The sequence below is a fragment of the Pecten maximus genome, chromosome 8 (genome assembly GCF_902652985.1).
Source record: "Pecten maximus chromosome 8, xPecMax1.1, whole genome shotgun sequence".
Taxonomy (NCBI): domain Eukaryota; kingdom Metazoa; phylum Mollusca; class Bivalvia; order Pectinida; family Pectinidae; genus Pecten; species Pecten maximus.
In genome coordinates, this window is record NC_047022.1 from 30,560,479 (window position 1) to 30,585,331 (window position 24,853).

Consider the following 24,853-nt stretch of genomic DNA (forward strand, 5'->3'; position numbering starts at 1 on the left):
TAGAAGATAATTGTTCAACACCTAGTGAAGGTCTAGAAGATAAATGTTCAACACCTAGTGAAGGTCTAGAAGATAATTGTTCAACACCTAGTGAAGGTCTAGAAGATAATTGTTCAACACCGATTGTAGGTCTAGAAGATAATTGTTCAACACCGATTGTAGGTCTAGAAGATACACGTCCAACACTTAGGCCTAGACCATAAACGCTCAACACCTAAGTCTACAAGATAAATGTTCAACACGTAGGGCAAGGATTAATGTTCAAACACCTAGGTATAGAAGATACTAGTAAAGGTTCAACGCCTAGGACTAGAAGATAAATGTTCAACACATAGGACTAGAAGAAAAATGTTCAACATTTAGGTCTAGAAGATAAATGTTCAACACCTAGGTATAAAAAGATAACTGTCCAACACTAGGGCTAGAAGAGTAATATCCAAAACCATTAACCTAGGTCTAGAAGATACTAGTAAATGTTCAACATTTAGGACTAGATAAAAAATGTTCAACAGTTAGGTCTATAAGATAACTGTTCAACACCTAGGACTAGAAGAAAAATGTTCAACATTTAGGTATAAAAGATAAATGTTCAACACATAGGTCATAAAGATAACTGTTCAACACCTAGGTCTACAAGATAAATGTTCAACACCTAGTGTAGGTCTACAATATAACTGTTCAACACTAGGGCTAAAAGATTAATGTTCAAAACCTAGGTATAGAAGATAATTGTTCATTACCTAGGTATACAATGAGAAATGTTCAAACACTTAGGTCCAAAAGATAACTGTCCAACACTAGGGCTAGAAGAGTAATATTCAAAACCTAGGTCTAGAAGATACTAGTAAATGTTCAACACCTTGGACTAGAAGAAAAATGTTCAACAGTTAGGTCTAAAAGATAAATGTTCAACACCTAGGACTCCAACATAACTGTTCAGCACATAGGTCTTAAAGATCAAGTGCTCAACACGTAGGTCTTAAAGATCAAGTGTTCAACGCGTAGGTCTTAAAGATCAAGTGTTCAACACGTAGGTCTTAAAGATCAAGTGTTTAACACGTAGGTCTTAAAGATAAATGTTCAACGCGTAGGTCTTAAAGATCAAGTGTTCAACACGTAGGTCTTAAAGATCAAGTGTTCAACACGTAGGTCTTAAAGATAACTGTTCAACACTAGGGCTAGAAGATAATTGTTCAACACTTAGGCCTAGAACATCAATGTTCAACAACTAAGTCTACAAGATAAATGTTCAACACGTAAGGCAATGATTAATGTTAAAATACCTAGGTATAGAAGATAATTGTTCATTACCTAGGTATATAATGAGAAATGTTCAAACACTTAGGTCCAAAAGATAACTGTCCAACACTAGGGCTAAAAGATTAATGTTCAAAACCTAGGTCTAGAAGATACTAGTAAATGTTCAACATTTAGGACTAGAAAATACTAGTAAAAGTTCAACACCTAGGTCTAGAAAATACTAGTAAATGTTCAACATTTAGGACTAGAAAATACTAGTAAAAGTTCAACACCTAGGTCTAGAAGATACTAGTAAAAGTTCAACACCTAGGTCTAGAAGATACTAGTAAAAGTTCAACATTTAGGACTAGAAGATCCTAGTAAAAGTTCAAGACCTAGTCTAGAAGATACTAGTAAAAGTTCAACATTTAGGACTAGAAGATCCTAGTAAAAGTTCAAGACCTAGTCTAGAAGATACTAGTAAAAGTTCAACATTTAGGACTAGAATATCCTAGTAAAAGTTCAAGACCTAGGTCTAGAAGATATGTTTGTACCGGTTAATACATGTTCTGACTCATGGTAAGAAAAGTTGTTCTTCAAACACTTCATTGTTCCTTGACATAACTTTTATTGTTCTTACAGTAAGCGTGGAGTATACTACTAGTACATATTATATCTTAATTCTTTGTACACGTATTTTATCCCTTTCGTCATTTTTGTTCTCATTCACTTTTTACAAACGTGTTGGACAATAGTCTGTCTCCCAAATCATCTACTTAGAACTAAATCCACTCTTTGTAACAAATGTTCACCGCACGCACTTTTGACAGTTTCCTCGCAATGACAGTCATATAGATTGCGTCCCTTGGCTTCAGTTTTGGATTTGAGCGCAGTAATAATTAGCTTCAGTGTAATGTTTACATCCAACACAACAAGAGTTATTACAATTGGAAAACCCCTCTGGGCTTTCCGAAGATATGAGGGCATAGTCATAGTCCAATCGGCTTTCCAATAGGAGTTACTTCTGTGAGACTCGCCATATCTATGCTGACGACAATCTTCCCTCACATATTTGACGTCACCAGAATGTTCTTGAGTATGCTGTAGCATGACGGAAATACCCGACAGTTACTAATGAGTGATTGGCGTTATAATACGATAAAGATAGCAGGCTTTGGTTGAACATATACTGTACAACGGATTGTTTGTTTATGATGACAAGTGTCAATTAAAGTCGCCAACAGCCTGGATCATATGAGGACGGATGTCAGGTAGATACTTACAGTCAGGGTTATATGAGGACGGGTGTCAAAGAGACACCAACAGCCTGGGTCATATGAGGACGGATGTCAGGTAGATACTAACAGTCAGGGTTATATGAGGACGGGTGTCAAAGAGACGCCAACAGTCAGGGTTATATGAGGACGGGTGTCAAAGAGACGCCAACAGTCAGGGTTATATGAGGACGGGTGTCATAGAGAGACAACAACAGCCAGGGTCATATGAGGACGGATGTCAGGTAGATACTAACAGTCAGGGTTATATGAGGACGGGTGTCAAAGAGACGCCAACAGTCAGGGTTATATGAGGACGGGTGTCAAAGAGACACCAACAGCCTGGATCATATGAGGACGGATGTCAGGTAGATACTAACAGTCAGGGTTATATGAGGACGGGTGTCAAAGAGACGCCAACAGTCAGGGTTATATGAGGACGGGTGTCAAAGAGACGCCAACAGTCAGGGTTATATGAGGACGGGTGTCATAGAGAGACAACAACAGCCAGGGTCATATGAGGACGGGTGTCATAGAGAGACACCAACAGCCAGGGTCATATGAGGACGGGTGTCAAGGAGACGCCAACAGTCAGGGTCATATGAGGACGGGTGTCAAAGAGACGCCAACAGTCAGGGTTATATGAGGACGGGTGTCATAGAGAGACACCAACAGCCAGGGTCATATGAGGACGGGTGTCATAGAGAGACACCAACAGCCAGGGTCATATGAGGACGGGTGTCAAGGAGACGCCAACAGTCAGGGTCATATGAGGACGGGTGTCAAAGAGACGCCAACAGTCAGGGTTATATGAGGACGGGTGTCATAGAGAGACACCAACAGCCAGGGTCATATGAGGACGGGTGTCATAGAGAGACACCAACAGCCAGGGTCATATGAGGACGGATGTCAGGTAGATACTAACAGTCAGGGTTATATGAGGACGGGTGTCAAAGAGACGCCAACAGTCAGGGTTATATGAGGACGGGTGTCAAAGAGACACCAACAGCCTGGATCATATGAGGACGGATGTCAGGTAGATACTAACAGTCAGGGTTATATGAGGACGGGTGTCAAAGAGACGCCAACAGTCAGGGTTATATGAGGACGGGTGTCAAAGAGACGCCAACAGTCAGGGTTATATGAGGACGGGTGTCATAAAGAGACAACAACAGCCAGGGTCATATGAGGACGGGTGTCATAGAGAGACACCAACAGCCAGGGTCATATGAGGACGGGTGTCAAGGAGACGCCAACAGTCAGGGTCATATGAGGACGGGTGTCAAAGAGACGCCAACAGTCAGGGTTATATGAGGACGGGTGTCATAGAGAGACACCAACAGCCAGGGTCATATGAGGACGGGTGTCATAGAGAGACACCAACAGCCAGGGTCATATGAGGACGGGTGTCAAGGAGACGCCAACAGTCAGGGTCATATGAGGACGGGTGTCAAAGAGACGCCAACAGTCAGGGTTATATGAGGACGGGTGTCATAGAGAGACACCAACAGCCAGGGTCATATGAGGACGGGTGTCATAGAGAGACACCAACAGCCAGGGTCATATGAGGACGGGTGTCAAGGAGACGCCAACAGTCAGGGTCATATGAGGACGGGTGTCAAAGAGACGCCAACAGTCAGGGTTATATGAGGACGGGTGTCAGGTAGATACTAACAGTCAGGGTTATACGAGGACGGGTGTCAAAGAGACACCAACAGCCTGGGTCATATGAGGACGGGTGTTAAGAAGAAACAAGCAGTCAGGGTTAAATAAGGAGCAGAGTCAAGCAAGAGAACAACAGCCAGGGTCATATGAGGATGGTTGTCAAAGAGACACTAACAACCAAGGTCATAAGATGGCAAGTGTCCAGCAGACACCAATAGCCAGAGTCATATCAGAAGCAATGTCAAGGAGACACCAACGACAAAGGCCTTGAAAGGGCACACGAGAACGGGTGTCAAACAGACACCAACGACTGGAGTCATATGAGGAGCAATGAATGTAGGGATTTGGTACAATTTCCCAACCCAATGCCATGTGTAATATTACATAGAGTATATCTGTATTTATAAACCGCAGTTGGGAATTTGTGTTCTGTCCCCGTGTTCCTGCACGGGTTACCAGATAACGTAGGGTTTCCTACACAGGGGCTTGGTGCGGGACTGATATGTATGGACAAACCTGTATATCTGATTAACATCAACAGGTTACAGACATTAACAGCGTCTTAATTATGGTCGCTTACACGACCGAAATGTAGTTATAGAATACAGAGGCGGAGCGCAATAGAATTTCTTCGGGGTGTAAATAATTATTTTATTAGAAGCTCAAACTTTTGGAGAGTGGTAATAGCGTATATAACAAGTCTTTATTGGTATTGTATAAAACATGCAACAGCATGTTCTTGTTGTTTCCAATCGACCATATATAAACACGAGGTGATAATTAAAACATCACTCACGCACTGATGGCCATGGATCGCTGACGGACACGTGTTGACAAAATCATCTTATTCTAACAGGAATATATTTAACATAAATGTTTTACTGATCGTGTCCCTTAGGGAATCTGTCCAGTTAAGGACCCCGATGGTTATCAGTCATCCTGTAAAGTGGATGTATACATAACAGAACAATGTAAGTTGATGTGTATCACAGACACAGTATGTAGTCGACGATGGTCTAGCTTAACACGGACAGGAAAGATCATTTTTATAGACAATTACTGTACAAGATATTCCGGATATTCATTTCTACGGCTCATTAGTTACAACATTCATATTATCTCTTTTTCTCTTTAGCATTAGGAAGACTTAATCACAACGGCAGCATTATCATTCTTAATACCATTTCATCAATATGTCCATATTACATTTATTTCTCTAGGAATCTCAAACAAAACAACGAGAAAACACGAACTGTGTGAAGCGTGTCAGGTCAATCAACATCGGCGTAGGGTGTAAAGATAGACGATTACCTATAGATCTTCTGTCGCTTTGTGAACCACACCGGAACCTGTAACTGAACATTAATCATCGCGTCAGATGCCACGGACCTCCGGGCCAGGTCCTCGATACCGACCAGCGGTTGCTCAAATGACCTCCGGTCCAGGTCCCCGATACCGAAAAGTGGCTGCTCAAATAACCTCCGGCCCATGTCCCCGATACCGACCAGCGGTTGCTCAAAAATTCCCAATGACTTTCGGCTATGTCCGCGATACCAAACAACGACTACTCAAAAATTGTCAATGACCTCTGGCCTAGGTCCCCGATACCGAACAGCGGCTTCTCAAATGACTTCCGGCCCAGGTCCCGGATACCGAACAGCAGTTGCTCCAAAATTCCCAATGACTTCCGGGCCAGGTCCCCGATACCGAACAACGGCTGCTCCAAAATTCCCAATGACCTCCGGGCCAGGCCCCCGATACCGAACAACGGCTGCTCCAAAATTCCCAATGACCTCCGGGCCAGGCCCCAATACCGATTAGCGGCTGCTCAAGGTCCGATACAACAAAGAAACTGCTCAAGAACTCGCACGAACCTCTGAGTAACAAAACTCGCAAGGACATCCTGGCAAGGTCCGAAACAGAACAGCGACTACTCAAACACTTACATGGCCTTTCAGGCTAGGTCCGATACAGAACACTGGCTGCTCAAAATCTTGCACGGACCTGCCGGACTGGTCTTCAATATAAAATGTTAAATTTCATTTTTTATATCATATTGCAGTGGTTTGGATACTATTACCGCTGGATCTACATTCGCTCGTCAAACTGGTGTGATCAACATTCGCTGATCAAAAACTCATACGGATCTCTCGACCTGGACTGATCAACATTCGCTGATCAAAAACTCATACGGATCTCTCGACCTGGACTGATCAACATTCGCTGATCAAAAACTCATACGGACCTCTCGACCTGGACTGATCAACATTCGCTGATCAAAAACTCATACGGACCTCTCGACCTGGACTGATCAACATTCGCTGATCAAAAACTCATACGGATCTCTCGACCTGGACTGATCTACAGTCGCTGATCAAAAACCCCTCTACGAACCTCCTGGACTTACCGCTGATCAAAAACTCATACGAACCTCTCGACCTGGGCTGATTAACATTCGCTGATCAAAAACTCAGTACGAACCTCTCGACCTGGGCTGATCAACATTCGCAGATCAAAAACTCATACGAACCTCTCGACCTGGACTGATCTACAGTCGCTGATCAAAAACTCATACGAACCTCTCGACCTGGACTGATCTACAGTCGCTGATCAAAAACTCATACGAACCTCTCGACCTGGACTGATCTACAGTCGCTGATCAAAAACTCATACGAACCTCTCGACCTGGGCTGATTAACATTCGCTGATCAAAAACTCAGTACGAACCTCTCGACCTGGGCTGATCTACAGTCGCTGATCAAAAACTCAGTACGAACCTCTCGACCAGGACTGACATGGTGGAGTGACTATTCAAGGCATCACAACCATGCTCAGCAACCGTATTTAAATCGCGTTTACTATTAAGTGAATTCATTATTTCTATGAAATATGAATAGCTTGTGTTTCGTACCTCATGCACATTATCGGTGTGTTACCTGTGGTATGGTAAATAACTCGAAAATCCTCAGGTAATCTACATCAATCAGAAATCACTTTTATCTCTAGGGAGTTGGCCGATGTTTAACTATAATTTCCATTTCTGGTCAGATGATATCACCATTCAATGTAAATGTGTTAACTTTCACGGGGCAAATGTACTTTTATCATGGACAAAGTCCGCGGTGTTACCAAGACATGTTCATATTCAATAATGCAAGTCTCTTTCAGAGGAGAAACCATGATTTTTTTATGTAACATTCTAGCAAGATCTTTGTGGACCCACAGATGTTGACACGGGCACTGATATCAACATAAAAACACAGGGTCTAACTTCTTTTTCATAATCGATCAACTCCATTACAATCGGCCAAATCGTTCGGACTACATAACGCTTACCAACCCCCATTTGCTGGAAGGGTGGCGGAGTTGTCTCCCTTGCATAATCTTAAATCTGTTCACTCGTAACATTTTTGTGTTTCCGCCTTTGCTAGTGTATTTGTACACATAATCATTAATACAAATGAAAGGACCAAGATAGTATACACATGTGATAAGAACAATAATCATACATACAAATCTCTCAGACTCTGTAATGGTTCGGTTTATTTTGTTTCTTGACACATACATCAATTATGTATTTTGAAATTGTAGAACATTTTTGAATGAACAGGCAGTCTTAGACATTACTTGTATTCAGCAAATCTAGACCTGTATCTACTAACGATGTAAATCATTGTGTATAATAAACCAAAAGATCCCAGAGGGATCTTGGCGCCCACCATGGAATGATCTTTATAGGTTTATAGGAACCTACATATGAAATTTGAGACAGATCCCTTCAGTACTTTCTCAGAAATAACGGTAACAAACTTCAATTGTCAAAATCCAAGATGGCTGCCTGTCAGCCATGTTGTTTTCTGATCGGTCCCAAAATGCAATATGCATAATTAGGCACCAAGGGGAACCTACATATGAAATTTGAGAAAGATCCCTTCAGTACTTTCTCAGAAATAGCGGTAACAAGAATTGCTAATGGACGGACGGAAGACGGACCACGAACGAAAGGCGATTTGAATAGCCCACCATCTGATGATGGTGGGCTAATAAAATATACAGGAACACCACCTGTTTCGTCCAATACAAAAATACAACTGCCTCTTCCGAAAAAAAATAATTGCCCTGCACCTGAGCATGCTACATTACTACCCTATGCCTCTTGGTAACTGAGAACTGGTTTGGAGGGAAAATCAACTTCAGATGCCATCCTTCAACCTAAGCTCACTAGTCCTTCTGACAGGTGAGGTAAAAACAAAAACAAAACTTTTATTATCAAATATTTTATTGCACTTAAACAAATAGCATTAGCACGATTGTCAACATATCATAACAGACAAATGTTTTATCAACATTTCTACAAATCTGACATCTCTCTCCCAATCCTACCTAAACCAATAAATCAACATTTCTACAAATCTGACATCTCTCTCCTAATCCTACCAAAACCAATAAATCAACATCTCTCTCCCAATCTTACATCTCTCTCCAATCCCATCCAAAACCAATAAATCAACATCTCTCTTCCAATCTAACATCTCTCTCCAATCCCATCCAAACCAATAAACCAACATCTCTCTCCAATCCCTCCAAAACCAATAAATCAACATCTCTCTCCCAATCCTACCAAAACCAATTAATCAACATATCTCTCCTAATCCTACCAAAACCAATTAATCAACATCTCTCTACCAATCTTACATCTCTCTCCTAATCCTACCAAAACCAATTAATCAACATCTCTCTACCAATCTTTCATCTCTCTCCCAATCCTACCAAAACCAATTAATCAACATATCTCTCCCAATCCTACCAAAACCAATTAATCAACATCTCTCTACCAATCTTACATCTCTCTCCCAATCTTACATCTCTCTCCCAATCCTACCAAAACCAATAAACCAACATCTCTCTCCCAATCCTACCAAAACCAATTAATCAACATCTCTCTACCAATCTTACATCTCTCTCCCAATCTTACATCTCTCTCCTAATACTACCAAAACCAATAAACCAACATCTCTCTCCCAATCCTACCAAAACCAATTAATCAACATCTCTCCCAATCCTACCAAAACCAATTAATCAACATCTCTCCCAATCCTACCAAAACCAATTAATCAACATCTCTCCCAATCCTACCAAAACCAATCAACCAACATCTCTCTACAAATCTTACATCTCTCTCCCAATCCTACATCTCTCTCCCAATCCTAAGGACTTGAACAATGACTGATTTTATTATGATTTTTCGTACTGATTATTTAACCCTGGTGGTATTACCAAATACTCTTGTTGATAAATGTTGTTTAAATACATTCAACTGCTCTATAGAGATAAAAAAAGAACCACATCATATCTAAAACCAATATTTTGTTTTACTTCCACAAATTTTCTTTATGTTTGTCAGTGTTGTCACACACATTTGTAACTCCAAGAATAGCTTGGTGTACTGTTTATCCTCCTCGATAAAGTCAGAGGTACCTTATCCTCCTCGATTAAGTCAGAGGTACCTTATCCTCCTCGATTAAGTCAGAGGTACCTTATCCTCCTCGATTAAGTCAGAGGTACATTATCCTCCTCGATAAAGTCAGAGGTACCTTATCCTCCTCGATTAAGTCAGAGGTACATTATCCTCCTCGATTAAGTCAGAGGTACCTTATCCTCCTCGATTAAGTCAGAGGTACCTTATCCTCCTCGATAAAGTCAGAGGTACCTTATCCTCCTCGATAAAGTCAGAGGTACCTTATCCTCCTCGATTAAGTCAGAGGTACATTATCCTCCTCGATAAAGTCAGAGGTACATTATCCTCCTCGATTAAGTCAGAGGTACCTTATCCTCCTCGATTAAGTCAGAGGTACATTATCCTCCTCGATTAAGTCAGAGGTACCTTATCCTCCTCGATTAAGTCAGAGGTACCTTATCCTCCTCGATTAAGTCAGAGGTACCTTAAGTGTAGGTATCCCTATACAGTGGAGTAGAAACTGTATAGACTTGTCTCGAGAATTCGGAACATAATAATGGCAACTCAAACAATATTCTGTAAAACAAGTCTACGGAAAACACAACACACCTTAAAATTATAATATCACAGTAATAATATATATCACAATGCATTGTAGCACATACTTGGATAGGTTACTATCTTATCAGTCTTAAAAATACTGCAAGAATAAAGTCATATTCCCCACTGACTGAGGATAAGTCATGACTCTTTGGCTTGCGACACCATCACATATCTATAACAACAATCTCTGTTAGAAAGTTTTGACCTATGACCTCATCAAATGGTAGTCTCCTTGCCTGGCATTTTGGGTAATTGAAAAGGATTATACCATTCAAGCCAAAACTCCTGTAATCTGTTTTCCTTGTTTGAGCAAAAATCACGAAAATCTGCTAACATTTTGTCCTGGAAAAATTCATCGCCTGTATTTCCAGACCGCCACCTTTTGGAAGACATGAAGTTCCATGACCAGAGATAGCCAATCTTACTTTCAGTCTCTTGTTCCTGTTGGTGGAACTGACTTGACTGTGAACGTTTGATATAGTCTTTTCGGAGCTCTGCTGTTGATTTCTTGTTAAAACTAGAGCTGTAGGGCGAGTCCTTCACTCCTGGGGAGGAGACATGGCTATCCTCCATGAGAACAAAGTTTCCACCTGTACAATGGACATAGTGACTATAATCTTCCCCTTGACCCATTGGGTACGCATCCTCCGAGATGTCACGAACACCACCAGGCATGAACCCAAACCTGTACAAAAGCAAATTATCACATAAGATTGGTTCTACATGATGCCAAACTTCTGTAACTTCAGGAAGAAAAGCTTTTAATAAACTACGATTGTGTTAGTACCAAAACTCCCAAGGCTGTCTGGAACTCATCAATAAGATGTTAAACACATCAAATAAGATGAAATAAGAAATAATCATTCAGGGCTATTCCTTTACAATATATATCCTAAAGGAGGACTACATACACAAGCATGCTGGGTATTGCTAAAACAATCCATGTCCCCAAATACGCCCAGCTAAAAATAGTTACAGTAACCTTGACCTCAAAACCCGGAAACTCGAAATTACATATGAACTTACACCAGCATACCTTGAAGCATGGCTGAGAAAAGTATGAAAAACTGAGTGGACATTCGGACAGACAGATGGACAGACATGGAGGATACCCCAGTTTCAGTGGTACAATTGTAGGGGACTGATAAAGAAATTGGTCTGAGAGAGCGAGAGAGATTCATCACTTCTTTCAATGGCTTCTGTTGGTTGTAAGGTTGGACTGCGGTCACCCCAGGACACCAGGAGTCCAACCTGAGCCCACTACCTTATGGTCACTTCTATATTAATACCCAGATAGTGGCTGTACCGATATTGTATACTAACCGTTTGATGATGGCTATTTGGAAGCTGTGTAATTTCTCCCTCCAGCTCCGACTGTGTCCTGTTAGGATAATTACATGTATTATTAATATAATGCTTTTAATGTGAATTAATTAATTAGCCAGATCAGTAAATCAGTATGACTACCTCTTGAAAACATAAATTTAACAGGTGATGATAGCTGTACTTACTGGGTATTCTATTAAGTTAGTGCTCTTCACTGGTTCAATTCTAAAGTTTTACCAAAAGTTTGAAGCAAAAAGGATATATTTTTTACAAGAATTGGAAAATGGTAGTGCTGGGAAAAACTTTAAAAGCAGCAATCGATCATCATAATTTCTCTGATGATCAATGATCGATGATGAAACTAAAGGGAAATATCTACAAAAAACATCTAGATTGAGAAAAAATTTGGTATGTTTTAAAATATTGCTTTAATGCATTTCGATATGAATTTATCAGTAATTTAAATCACTTTTAAGTCTTTTGTAAATCACGATAACTCCAATTTCAATGTTAAAGTAAACAATTATCAATCACAGAAAATTATGATCAATTAGTCATAGTCACGGTAAAACGACTAATAGTTGATTAAATTAATTCATTGAAACAACAATTGGAAATGGGACAATAATTTTCTCAAAAGTTTACTTTTACAATAAATGTACTTTTATACTGCATCTAATTTTCACAGATTTATTCTGTTCTACAAACAGCCAAACATGGAATGCCTGGCAAGCACCAATTCTAAAGGTAAATTTGATGGATGTGATCAAATATTCAACTTATTCCACAAGCATCTGTATCTGATTAGCATTATAAAAGGGGTTGAGCTGCGATTCACTTTTAATTTAAGTTCAATCTGACCAAATCATTAAATGCACACAAATAGTTATGTACTTTGGTTTACAATCCTTAAATATCAACTAAATTAAATGATATTCTTTTATGGTCTTACAATGATTTAAAGATGAGAAACTGGACCAAAAGTGGTTGTGTTAGCTGACAATGCATTGACTGTGGAATGGAAGTAGGATATACATGTACATGTATATTTAAGATCGGTTTTGCAACTGGCAATCTGATTGGTTGACAGCTCTGTACACAATACTAACTATAATTGTCAACCAATCAGACTGTCCTTTTTAAAAGAGCTCTAAGAAAGATAGCCTTTTCTGTTCCACAGTCGATGCATTGTCAGTGTTACACTTTGTTGATAAAATTATAGTAGAAGTAGGGGCTAATATTTTTTTCTATAAATATTGACCAGATGCAGACCCCTATGCTTATTGTTGATATGGTTTCTGTGATGACATGGACAGCTAGTACACAAACCTTTGGTGATGCTGGTGCCCCCATCTGTCAGACAGTCAATGTCAAGGGGTACAAATATTGGGCCACGTAGAGAGTCAGAGTCTGGAGCTGACGGCAGAGCGAAAGGATCGAGAGGTACAGGTATCATATGGAACCCACAGCTGCTCATCTTCCTGGCCCAGCTGTACACCTGGAAAAACCAATGTGGTATGTTTCAGATCGGTATGATATGCTGTCTGGTAAAGAAGCCAATAATTCAATAAGAGATCAAACAAATTTAAGCTGCAATAAATCAAACTGTTGTTTTCACATTATATTGTAAGTATAAACTTTATTTTACAACAATTGTGAAACAAGTTATATCAAATTATATCAAGAACTCTTGTTGTCCCAGTTAGAAGCCCATGAGGGGTTTTACTGTGGGAGGAAACTGGTGTATCTGGGGAAAAAGCCACATGGTTGGGCAGGTGAACCCTCTACCTTTTCACTAAACGTCTGATAGGGGAATCAAACCCCAGCTGGCAATCGAATGGTGAGTGTTTACCACTGCGCCACCTGAGCACCATAGTAGCAAAAGTCTAAGGTTAAATATTTCTGCAACAGCTTCATATTAACAGAAAGAAAGGTTTGACATATTATAGGCTTATTATAGACTTTTAGGATCGTGTAAGATATCAATGATTACAATATGTGTGACAGTCACACATACCAGTTCACCAAGGATACTACCAGTGGCCACCATCCACTGCAGCTGTAACTGGTAGGCACAAGTCGGGCTGTAGTAGGAATGGTATCGGACTGACGCCCACTCTGGCCGGTCACTCTTGTCCAACACGTCCACATCTATGGTCACATATTTGTGGAGAAGAGTTGCTGTAATAATCAATCAAATCAGTGCTCAATTAGAAATTTGTCCCAAATTAGCCAAGAACATACTTGCTGTTCATTTCAAATTATGTACTAGTTATTAGAGAATATGAATTATTTTGATATTTTATTATTATTAGTTTGTTTAAAACCAGATGGATGTGACCTATGACACTTGGTTTAAAACCAGATGGCTGTGACCTATGACACTGCGTTTAAATCCAGATGGCTGTGACCTATGACACTTGGTTTAAAACCAGATGTCTGTGACTTACGACACTTCGTTTAAAACCTGCTGATGATTGTGACCTATGACACTTTGTTTAATGGCTCACTGCTGTTTAATGTACCCACCAGATGGCTATATGACTCTTCGTTTAATGGCTTAAATGTATTTACCAGATGTCTGTGACCTTAGTCTCGTCATTTAAAACCAATCATCTCCGATTCATCATAAAATAACAATACTTTTACCAGTTAAGTACATAAACTTTGACCTTGACCTCTGACATGTTGATCTTGACATATAGTCAGGTAATGTGTATTTAGATCAATTTTGCTTCAAAAGGTTCTAACAAAATATCGACCAGGTGATAGATAGAAAATTTGATCTCGATTTGGAACCTGCATGATCAGACACTTGTTCATGTATTTTGGAAGTTTTTAAGTTTCTTGCTAACTGAAAGAATCGAGAATCATACACCAAGCATCTTCTGAATCAGCAATAATCAGATTCCACGTGTGTACTCACCAGACTGTTGTCCCCACTCCATACCGTCAGTGTCCATACTCATCTCCATCCTCCAGTCGTCTGTGGCAGGGTTGATCGAGGATAGGGATCGTGACTTTACAGAGTCTGTTAAATGTGATAATGTCTGACCTTGGTCCTCCTGTTCATCCACTGGTAACACAGTCACCTCAAAAAAATTCCTTTGGAACAAGGTGTTCAGAGGCTGTTGTTCAATATCTAGGAAAATCAACATTATCATTTAATGAGAATAATTCATCGATTTATTATTTATCCTATAAAAATTGTTGGATATCATAAGGATCACAACAGTAATGTGATTCCACTGTTTATAATTAGAGTCATATATATAAAGGAGTTACACAATTTGAATAAACTCATGTATTAGGAGGAATTAATCTTGATAAAGGCTGTTGAAAATTGTTCCTTACCTGCACATGTATCATATTAAATTAAACCTTGTCATTAAGATTTGTATCTCATATGGATGTAACATAGCGCATGATTAATTAAATTTAAATCACTGCCTCCACTAGGGATTGAATCCCGGGACATCTGGTCTCTCGTTCAAGCTAAAGAGAAGATCTCTCTCGGCGAGCGGTATATTGCAGCTAGTATTTACCAGGGTTAAATGTATGCAAATAGATCTGGTGCTCCCATATACCCCCCCCCCCCCCCCTCTTAAACATAGCTATGTGTAACCTATGACCTTGAATGACAATCACCAAAATCAAATTAGAACTTGATGGTAGTGTGACATGGTGTAATTTGACAAAATCCTGTTCCTGGGTTCATTAGTTATCTTGTTATCTTTTACTCATAAAGTTTTGTATGAAATGTGATCATTCATAAGTGGGTTATGATTATATCTATTCATTTAAGACACTCTTTACTGACCTTTGGCCTTGTCCTTGACCTGGGGAATACAGTAGAAGTAGAATCCATACACAAACTTGTGGTTCGGATTCCACGAGGCATGTACTATCAGCTTGTCATCCACAAGTACCTGTCACACGGACCTTAGTTTAGTGATTACTCATCAACATAACTCATGTCAACAAGGCAAAATGGAAACAGGGTAGTAAACAAAAAATATAGGTGGGTAGGTCAGGATGTTTAAAACCTGGTCAGAATTTGAAATATTAACAGAAATATTCAATCAATTAACCACCAGTAAATTACATAAAATTAATTAATTATTTCACTATTTGTGTGTAGCAATAACCCAATACTGTACAGCATCACAAGGAAAAGATATACACTGAAACTTCTCTAAACCGATCATACACGGTTCAGGAATATTTGGCCAGTTTAGAGAGGGTTCTGTATTCAGAATTCAGAGGGATCAGTATTGGGAAGTTTTGTTATTACTATAATAAAGAAGGATTGATTCTGTACATTGACATTTCGATCGGTGATTGGTTTTGAGAAGGAATTTTGGGAAGTTGCACTGTATGTACATGACTTTGTGTAATACTGATCACCTGTAGAAGATGGACAGCATGACTGGTTGTTGTGACACCCTGGATGTTCTGTATACACCATGTGACAGCCTCCTCGGCAATGAAACAGTTGTTAGGCAAGCCTGGCTGTTTACTGAGGAAGGGAAGGCCAAATCTGTTGGGAGAATTTGTATCAGTTGTAACCGGTACATCAAACAAGAGATTGACCCATCATGTAGTTATCATCATGGTTTGGGGAAATATATCAAACTTAATCTTCTTTCAACCAACTTCAATAAATAGCATGCTAATTACACTCTATGCTAAACATGATTTTTCTGTTATCATAACTCATTGATATTTGCTTAAATATTTCATTTTTAACATTTGGAAGTTTGATCATGTGACAATTTCTGAATAGAGATCAAGGTCATTTCATTATCAGGTAATTAAAAATATGGACAAAACAAAGTACTGGAAAACTCTGGTAAATTTGATTCATCAGACATTGTTTTATTTTTTTTAGCAACACTGAACTCCATCATTTCAACATAGGTAAAGTTTGTCTAATCTAAGTGAGTATACATACTGGGTGTCTAACATGGCCTCTATCAGTTTAGTCGGTGGAGAACCAGCAGTCAGTGTGTCAACGTCTTTGGGTCTGGAATCAAAAGAATATTTTATCTATAAAAAAATATTTACATAAAACTCCATATTCACTCCAATACTTTAAGGCTTTCATTTCTCATGCTTCAACCATAAAATTTAATTAATTCAAAATCCAAACGAAAAGAAATACTTCAAAGTAGTGTCCTAACACTCTTGCTTTAAATACAACAAATTAAATTTTACTGTTTTTCCTTTCAATAACTATATCTTTAAGTGGCCTTTTTTCCTGTGGATGGGTCAGAATTACGTACCTTGAAGTGGCCTCTCCTCCTGTGACTGGGACAGAGTTACCTACCTCGAGGTGGCCTCTCCTCCTGTGGATGGGTCAGAGTTACCTACCTTGAGGTGGCCTCTCCTCCTGTGACTGGGTCAGAGTAACCTACCTTGAGATGGCCTCTCCTCCTGTGACTGGGTCAGAATAACCTACCTTGAGGTGGCCTCTCCTCCTGTGACTGGGTCAGAGTTACCTACCTTGAGGTGGCCTCTCCTCCTGTGACTGGGTCAGAGTTACCTACCTTGAGGTGACCTCTCCTCCTGTGACTGGGACAGAGTTACCTACCTTGAGGTGGCCTCTACTCCTGTGATTGGATCAGAGTTACCTTCCTTGAGGTGGCCTCTCCTGTGACTGGGACAGAGTTACCTACCTTGAGGTGGCCTCTCCTCCTATAACTGGGTCAGAGTTACCTACCTTGAGGTGGCCTCTCCTCCTGTGACTGGATCAGAGTTACCTACCTTGAGGTGGCCTCTCCTCCTGTGACTGGGTCAGAGTTACCTACCTTGAGGTGGCCTCTCCTCCTGTGACTGGGACAGAGTTACCTACCTTGAGGTGGCCTCTCCTCCTGTGACTGGGACAGAGTTACCTACCTTGAGGTGGCCTCTCCTCCTGTGACTGGGTCAGAGTTACCTACCTTGAGGTGGCCTCTCCTCCTGTGACTGGGACAGAGTTACCTACCTTGAGGTGGCCTCTCCTCCTGTGACTGGGTCAGAGTTACCTACCTTGAGGTGGCCTCTCCTCCTGTGACTGGGACAGAGTTACCTACCTTGAGATGGCCTCTCCTCCTGTGACTGGGTCAGAGTTACCTACCTTGAGGTGGCCTCTCCTCCTGTGACTGGGTCAGAATAACCTACCTTGAGGTGGCCTCTCCTCCTGTGAGTGGGTCAGAGTTACCTACCTTGAGGTGGCCTCTCCTCCTGTGACTGGGTCAGAGTTACCTACCTTGAGGTGGCCTCTCCTCCTGTGACTGGGTCAGAGTTACCTACCTTGAGATGGCCTCTCCTCCTGTGACTGGGTCAGAATAACCTACCTTGAGGTGGCCTCTCCTCCTGTGACTGGGTCAGAGTTACCTACCTTGAGGTGGCCTCTCCTCCTGTGACTGGGTCAGAGTTACCTACCTTGAGGTGACCTCTCCTCCTGTGACTGGGTCAGAGTTACCTACCTTGAGGTGGCCTCTACTCCTGTGACTGGGTCAGAGTTACCCACCTTGAGGTGGCCTCTCCTCCTGTGATTGGGTCAGAATTACCTTCCTTGAAGTGGCCTCTCCTCCTATAACTGGGTCAGAGTTACCTACCTTGAGGTGGCCTCTCCTCCTGTGACTGGGTCAGAGTTACCTACCTTGAGGTGGCCTCTCCTCCTGTGACTGGATCAGAATTACCTACCTTGAGGTGGCCTCCCCTGTGACTGGATCAGAGTTACCTACCTTGAGGTGGCCTCCCCTGTGACTAGGACAGAGGTACCTACCTTGAAGTGGCCTCTCCTGTGACTAGGACAGAGTTACCTACCTTGAGGTGGCCTCCCCTGTGACTAGGACAGAGGTACCTACCTTGAGGTGGCCTCCCCTGTGACTGGGACAGAGGTACCTACCTTGAGGTGGCCTCTCCTCCTGTGACTAGGACAGAGGTACCTACCTTGAGGTGGCCTCCCTTGTGACTGGGTCAGAGTTACCTACCTTGAAGTGGCCTCTCCTGTGACTAGGACAGAGTTACCTACCTTGAAGTGGCCTCTCCTGTGGATGGGGAAGCTTTACTTGACTCTGAGGCAGCGCTGCTCACAGAAGAATCTCCTGACAGCTGCAATTGTTATAATACATCCTAGTTATGTCCAGCAATGACAAACAGCCCCCCTACCCTTTTCTTAACACTTCAGTAAAACCTATGCCTTTCATATGGAATTAAAGTTTTCTGTAGTTTATGTGTCATCTTCACTGCAGTGTGATATCATCGATCACATAATTAGTCTTTTAACAAATTTTGTCAAACAATTGTTACTGCTGCTAACCTTTGACCTCTTCGCTGTCCTCTTTAGTCTGTTGAGAATCTCCATCATACGTACAAATCCATGTATTAAGTTTTGATTCTCCGACATACTTTTCTCCCCATAGATATCACACCTGTCAAGTGAGGTAAAAGAAATACAAATCAGATGTCCTTTATAATAGTTGGTTTGATTTTTGTGCATACCATAAATATCCCTCTTTGTCACTTTACTGTTTTATGATGAAACCCAGGTTACCAATAATTGTAGTTTGAGTACCTAAGTGATAGGAGAATGGGAAAACTGGATCACTATTTATGAATTAACAAAGTAGGATTATCTCCCCTTAACCAAAAGTGATGAACGAGAGGGGTTCTCTATAATAAAAACCTGTAGGCTAGATGGCTACGTTAAGCACCTGTTAACCAACATGTGACCTGACCTTTAAAAGGCCAAAATACATAACATGGATAAAGGGGGCTGCAACATGTGTCTCCACAAGCCAAACGACTGAATCAAAGACAACATGTGTCTCCACAAGCCAAACGACTGAATCAAAGACAACATTTGTCTCCACAAGCCAAACGACTGAATCAAAGACAACATGTGTCCCCACAAGCCAAATGACTGAATCAAAGACAACATTTGTTTCCACAAGCCAAACGACTGAATCAAAGACAACATGTGTCTCCACAAGCCAAACGACTGAATCAAAGAGAATGGGAAAACTGGAGTCTATTGAATAATGCTGGATATTGTGAAAACCTGTTCCTTGATTAGTTTGGCTGCATGATTGGAAACTTGATGTCTGGATTAAAATAGCAAGAAAGAAATATACAAGTCATTAAAGTAATATACTGACCTTGGATGACCATCAATAATCTTCTTTGTAGCTGCATTATTACAAGGCATGATCAGGAAGCGACTCCTCCAGAACTTCAGTGACTGTGAACCAAAATAATATATAAATACTCTCACTTACTTGTCAGAGTCAAAATAGCACTGTAGAACATTCTAATTTTTTAGGATAACTTATCATTCTTACCTCCACCAAACCGTAGTCCCCCTCCCCCCGGGTACAGATGTACTGATCAAGGTAGTTCCAATTGTAGTTTTCAAGCTTTTCATTACGAAATTCACTCCAGGACACATCGTAGCTGAGAGAGTCGGGGGCCTGGAATCGGTAACAGTACGGTAACTTCAGCTCCGGGCCTGGATGTCTATAAACAAAGTAACATAAGCATAAATGACATTATTGAGATCACTCATATTCAGCAGCTATTTCAGCATCCTTTGATGTGTGGTATGTGAGAGTGTGTCATGTAGGATGTAGGTATGCAAGTCTGTAAAATAGAGTAGATCTTTACAGAATTGATTATGATACTATACAGTCATACACTAATCATTCTCTCTCAATGATTGTGTTATATTACCATTAGTGCTTACATTCTTATCTATTTCTCTTTATATACATACTTTACTGTCTATGATATTCACTATTTATTTTATTCACTTTTGTTTGTATATATGTGGTACATATTGGAGAGGACTAACTAATTTTGCCATTTGTCCAATCCATTTGTTTTCTAACAATAAAATCTGTTGGCAACAAAAAAACAAAAAAAATCAGCAGGGATATATTGCATTGTCTTCTCTATGAATTGAAAATTCCAAATAGTATTGTTTTTATCCCTGGTAATAATCCCACTTTGTCCTAATGGAGTTCAGTAAACAAGCTTACATATTTTATAATTCACCCAACCCGTTTTTGAGTCTACGTTTCTGTTGGCAATTTGAGCTTATTACTGGTAAAGTTTGGTATAAACATTAATACAGAAACCTGATTGTATGATGTTGACCATGTTGTACTTATATGATACCTACCTAGGGCTGTATCTAGTGACCGTAATGTCAGGTCCCATCACCGCCACTTTATGAAATATTCGTCCGATACTTAGGTAGCATTCCTCCTGTTGAAATAAACATAACATATTTTAGACTTGCACTGTTACAGTTGGTCAATATGACAGACCTGTGAAGTAAAGACTGATGTACAATATCATTAATTTTGACTATAAACTATTACCTGACACTCAAGCAATGTAACAGAGGAAATTACTTTTTAATGTCTCTACTGGAACCCCAGGTTTTGTATATTAATGCTCTGTCAAATAAGCTGATGCGAAATTATCCTCTGACATGAAGAATTTTTATTGTGGCAGCAGGGTATACAGCAAACAAAAAAATTAAAAAACAAGCGGTACATTCAAAACCAGTCTACCCAAAATCTCAACAGAGCATGTACTGAAGAGTAACTCTTTATTTAAAAATTTATTAATTGACGTCCCAGTGCAGCCTTTCACATTTATCTTTAGGTAGAACATACTTCAAATGAATTTCATTATGTAAAATGTAAATGTTAACTTTTAACAACATGTATTAATCACGATTGTTGGCCCGGACGCCCGTGAGAGGTCTTACTGAGGGAGGAAACAGGAGTACCCAGGAAAAAAACCCATGTGGTTGAGCAGGTAACCCCCATCCCTTTTCACGTTCGATCAGGAAATAACCCCCATCCCTTTTCACGTTCGATCAGGAAATAGAGCCCTGGCCATCTAGGTGAAAGGCAATCTTAATCTTAATAATAAGTGATAGAGAGTACACAATGAGTGGCTGTTGGATATGGAATTTATTTCACACGAGAAAGTTTTTTTTAAAAGTTACCAAAGACATGTAGCGAGTGTCTTTTGTAACTTTTAGAAAATAACTTATGAGTGTGAAATAAATACCATATCCAAAAATCATGAGTCGTGTGACTTGTTTCTACCACAATAATATCGGCTTGAATCAAAGGGAAACCTTGCCAAGTTTTATTTCGCGTATACAAATAAAGTGTACAGGTGACGGCAGGGGCCTGGTGATGTGACGTCATTCGATTATTGATGCATCAATTACAAGGGCCCAATGGGCCCAAATCGCTCACCTGCAATGCAGTGATCTTTTCATATATGGATCCTGCAGTTATTTGAAAGCATGCTACAGGACCAATATAATGTCTCTCTGCACTTTGGCTTTTCACTAAAAGTCATTTAAAGATTTAAGCATACTTGATCGACGTGACCTTGAATGAAGGTCAAGGTCATTCATTTGAACAAACTTGGTAGCCCTTCACCCCAGCATGCTACAGACCCAATATCAACTCCCTGGGACTCTTGGTTATTGAGAAGAAGTTGTTTAAAGATTTTAGCCTTTTTGACCCCTGTGACCTTGAATGAAGGTCAAGGTCATTCATTTGAACAAACTTGGTAGCCCTTTACCCCAGCATGCTACAGACCCAATATCAACTCTCTGGGACTCTTGGTTATTGAGAAGAAGTCGTTTAAAGATTTTAGCCTTTTTGACTCCTGTGACCTTGAATGAAAGTCAAGGTCATTCATTTGAACAAACTTGGTAGCCCTTCACCCCAGCATGCTACAGGCCAAATATTAGGTCTCTGGGACTGTTGGTTATCGAGAAGAAGTCGTTTAAAGATTTTAGCCTTTTTGACTCCTGTGACCTTGAATGAAAGTCAAGGTCATTCATTTGAACAAACTAGGTAGCCCTTCATCCCAGCATGCTACAGACCCAATATCAACTCCCTGGGACTGTTGGTTATTGAGAAGAAGTCGTTTGAAGATTTTAGCCTTTTTGACTCCTGTGACCTTGAATGAAGGTCAAGGTCATTCATTTGAACAAACTTGGTAGCCCTTCACCCCAGCATGCTACAGGCCAAATATTAGGTCTCTGGTACTCTTGGTTATTGAGAAGAAGTCGTTTAAAGATTTTAGCCTTTTTGACTCCTGTGACCTTGAATGAAAGTCAAGGTCATTCATTTGAACAAACTTGGTAGCCCTTCACTCCAGCATGCTACAGACCCAATATCAACTCCCTGGGACTCTTGGTTATTGAGAAGAAGTTGTTTAAAGATTTTAGCCTTTTTGACCCCCTTGAATGAAGGTCAAGGTCATTCATTTGAACAAAATTGGTAGCCCTTTACCGCAGCATGCTACAGACCCAATATCAACTCCCTGAGACTCTTGGTTATTGAGAAGAAGTCGTTTAAAGATTTTAGCCTTTTTGACTCCTGTGACCTTGAATGAAAGTCAAGGTCATTCATTTGAACAAACTTGGTAGCCCTTCACCCGAGCATGCTACAGACCCAATATCAACTCCCTGGGACTCTTGGTTATTGAGAAGAAGTCGTTTAAAGATTTTAGCCTTTTTGACTCCTGTGACCTTGAATGAAAGTCAAGGTCATTCATTTGAACAAACTTGGTAGCCCTTCACCCCAGCATGCTACAGACCCAATATCAAGTCCCTGGGACTCTTGGTTATTGAGAAGAAGTCGTTTAAAGATTTTAGCCTTTTTGACTCCTGTGACCTTGAATGAAGGTCAAGGTCATTCATTTGAACAAACTTGGTAGCCCTTTACCCCAGCATGCTACAGACCCAATATCAAGTCCCTGGGTCTTTTGGCTATTTAGAAGAAGTCGTCTAATTTTTTTTTAGCCTTTTTGACTCCTGTGACCTTGAATGAAAGTCAAGGTCATTCATTTGAACAAACTTGGTAGCCCTTTACCCCAGCATGCTACAGACCCAATATCAACTCCCTGGGACTGTTGGTTGTTCAGAAGAAGTCGTTTAAAGATTTTAGCCTTTTTGACTCCTGTGACCTTGAATGAAGGTCAAGGTCATTCATTTGAACAAACTTGGTAGCCCTTCACCCCAGCATGCTACAGGCCCAATATTAGGTCTCTAGGCCTTTTGGTTATTGAGAAGAAGTTGCTTGAATGGAAAGTTGACGCCGGACGGACGGCCGGACGGCCGGACGGCCGGACGGACGACGGACGGACGACGGACGCCGCGCCACGGCATAAGCTCACTTGCCCTTCGGGCAGGTGAGCTAACAATTGCAGCTCGGGTCAAAGTTCGAATTATTGACCAATCAAAAGACCGAAAGGTCATATTCCACTAGTGGTATATAACATATAATTGTCCAACAGTTGGGACATTTATACAATGGTTTGAGAGTGGAATAACACAGGGTATTATGGTAGAAAACTAATTATACAACTTAAATCCAAACTTAAAGCATCTGAAGACATATTAAGATTAAATCCATACTAGTCTCCGAGGACTACATTGGTCCTACAGAATATTTCTAACTACAGCCTATAGTAGAGATACATGTGAACTGTAATTTCACCACAGGTAAGGAACAAAGTAAAGGCCAACATACCGACTGTTCTGTGCGTGGTCGTGCACGTATAAGTCCCACAGTGTGTTGGTACTGTGGGCTGGAGCCTAGGGACACCTGTTGAGCTTTAGAGCGCTGTGAATTATTGACGATTACTTGGAATCCTTGGGACAGACGTTGGGAAACCAGTTCCTTAAACACCTGTTTAGAAGTCAGGTTCTTCCTTTTAAAATACTTCTCATCTGTGGACAGACTGGAAAATACAAAATATGGCCATTAGGAAAGGCTATGTGTCTCATCTTTGATAAACACAAGAACATGAAAGTGTAAACTATTGTCAATAATCTATCAGAATAGAATGTTAACTGTACCTGACCCTGATACTCTCACATTACAATAGAAGTGTAAGCTGTGGGCTAATTCCATGACTCCCAAATCAAAATGGATTTACTTTAAAGGGACATTCCTTCATTTGAATAAAGTTTAGGTCTTCAAAATGAAACTTACTGGAAAATATGTTTTTTTTCCCCCAAGTAGTAAAAGTTATAATCTTTACATTCTTCGAGAATTATGTCAGGACAAATCTTAATTCGACCCGAAGTATCACTAATTACGAATTGTAAAGACATCCAGTATTTGCATATGATATGCTTTTTTCCTGTACATTTCAGCGTTAATTTCATTACATGTAGGCACATACACTCATATAATCATCGTTTGGACATAAATTTTGTCAACAGAAATTGTGCATGACCGAACGAAGGAAT

The 24,853-nt window shown here is 40.4% G+C and overlaps 1 protein-coding gene across 1 annotated transcript in view; it reads right to left on the bottom strand.

Annotated features, from left to right (window-relative positions):
* Window positions 1-8,439: 8,439 nt before the first annotated feature.
* The window catches only part of LOC117333174 (GATOR complex protein Iml1-like), a 50,081-nt gene continuing 33,667 nt past the window's right edge, over window positions 8,440-24,853 (bottom strand). Inside the window, 14 exon segments of the mRNA XM_033892332.1 lie at window positions 8,440-10,924; window positions 11,563-11,620; window positions 12,895-13,063; window positions 13,583-13,746; window positions 14,492-14,707; window positions 15,386-15,494; window positions 15,973-16,105; window positions 16,520-16,591; window positions 18,587-18,666; window positions 18,875-18,986; window positions 19,713-19,795; window positions 19,896-20,070; window positions 20,735-20,820; window positions 24,129-24,339. Of these exon segments, the coding sequence (XP_033748223.1) occupies window positions 10,456-10,924; window positions 11,563-11,620; window positions 12,895-13,063; window positions 13,583-13,746; window positions 14,492-14,707; window positions 15,386-15,494; window positions 15,973-16,105; window positions 16,520-16,591; window positions 18,587-18,666; window positions 18,875-18,986; window positions 19,713-19,795; window positions 19,896-20,070; window positions 20,735-20,820; window positions 24,129-24,339 (2,137 nt within the window). The 3' untranslated portion in view covers window positions 8,440-10,455.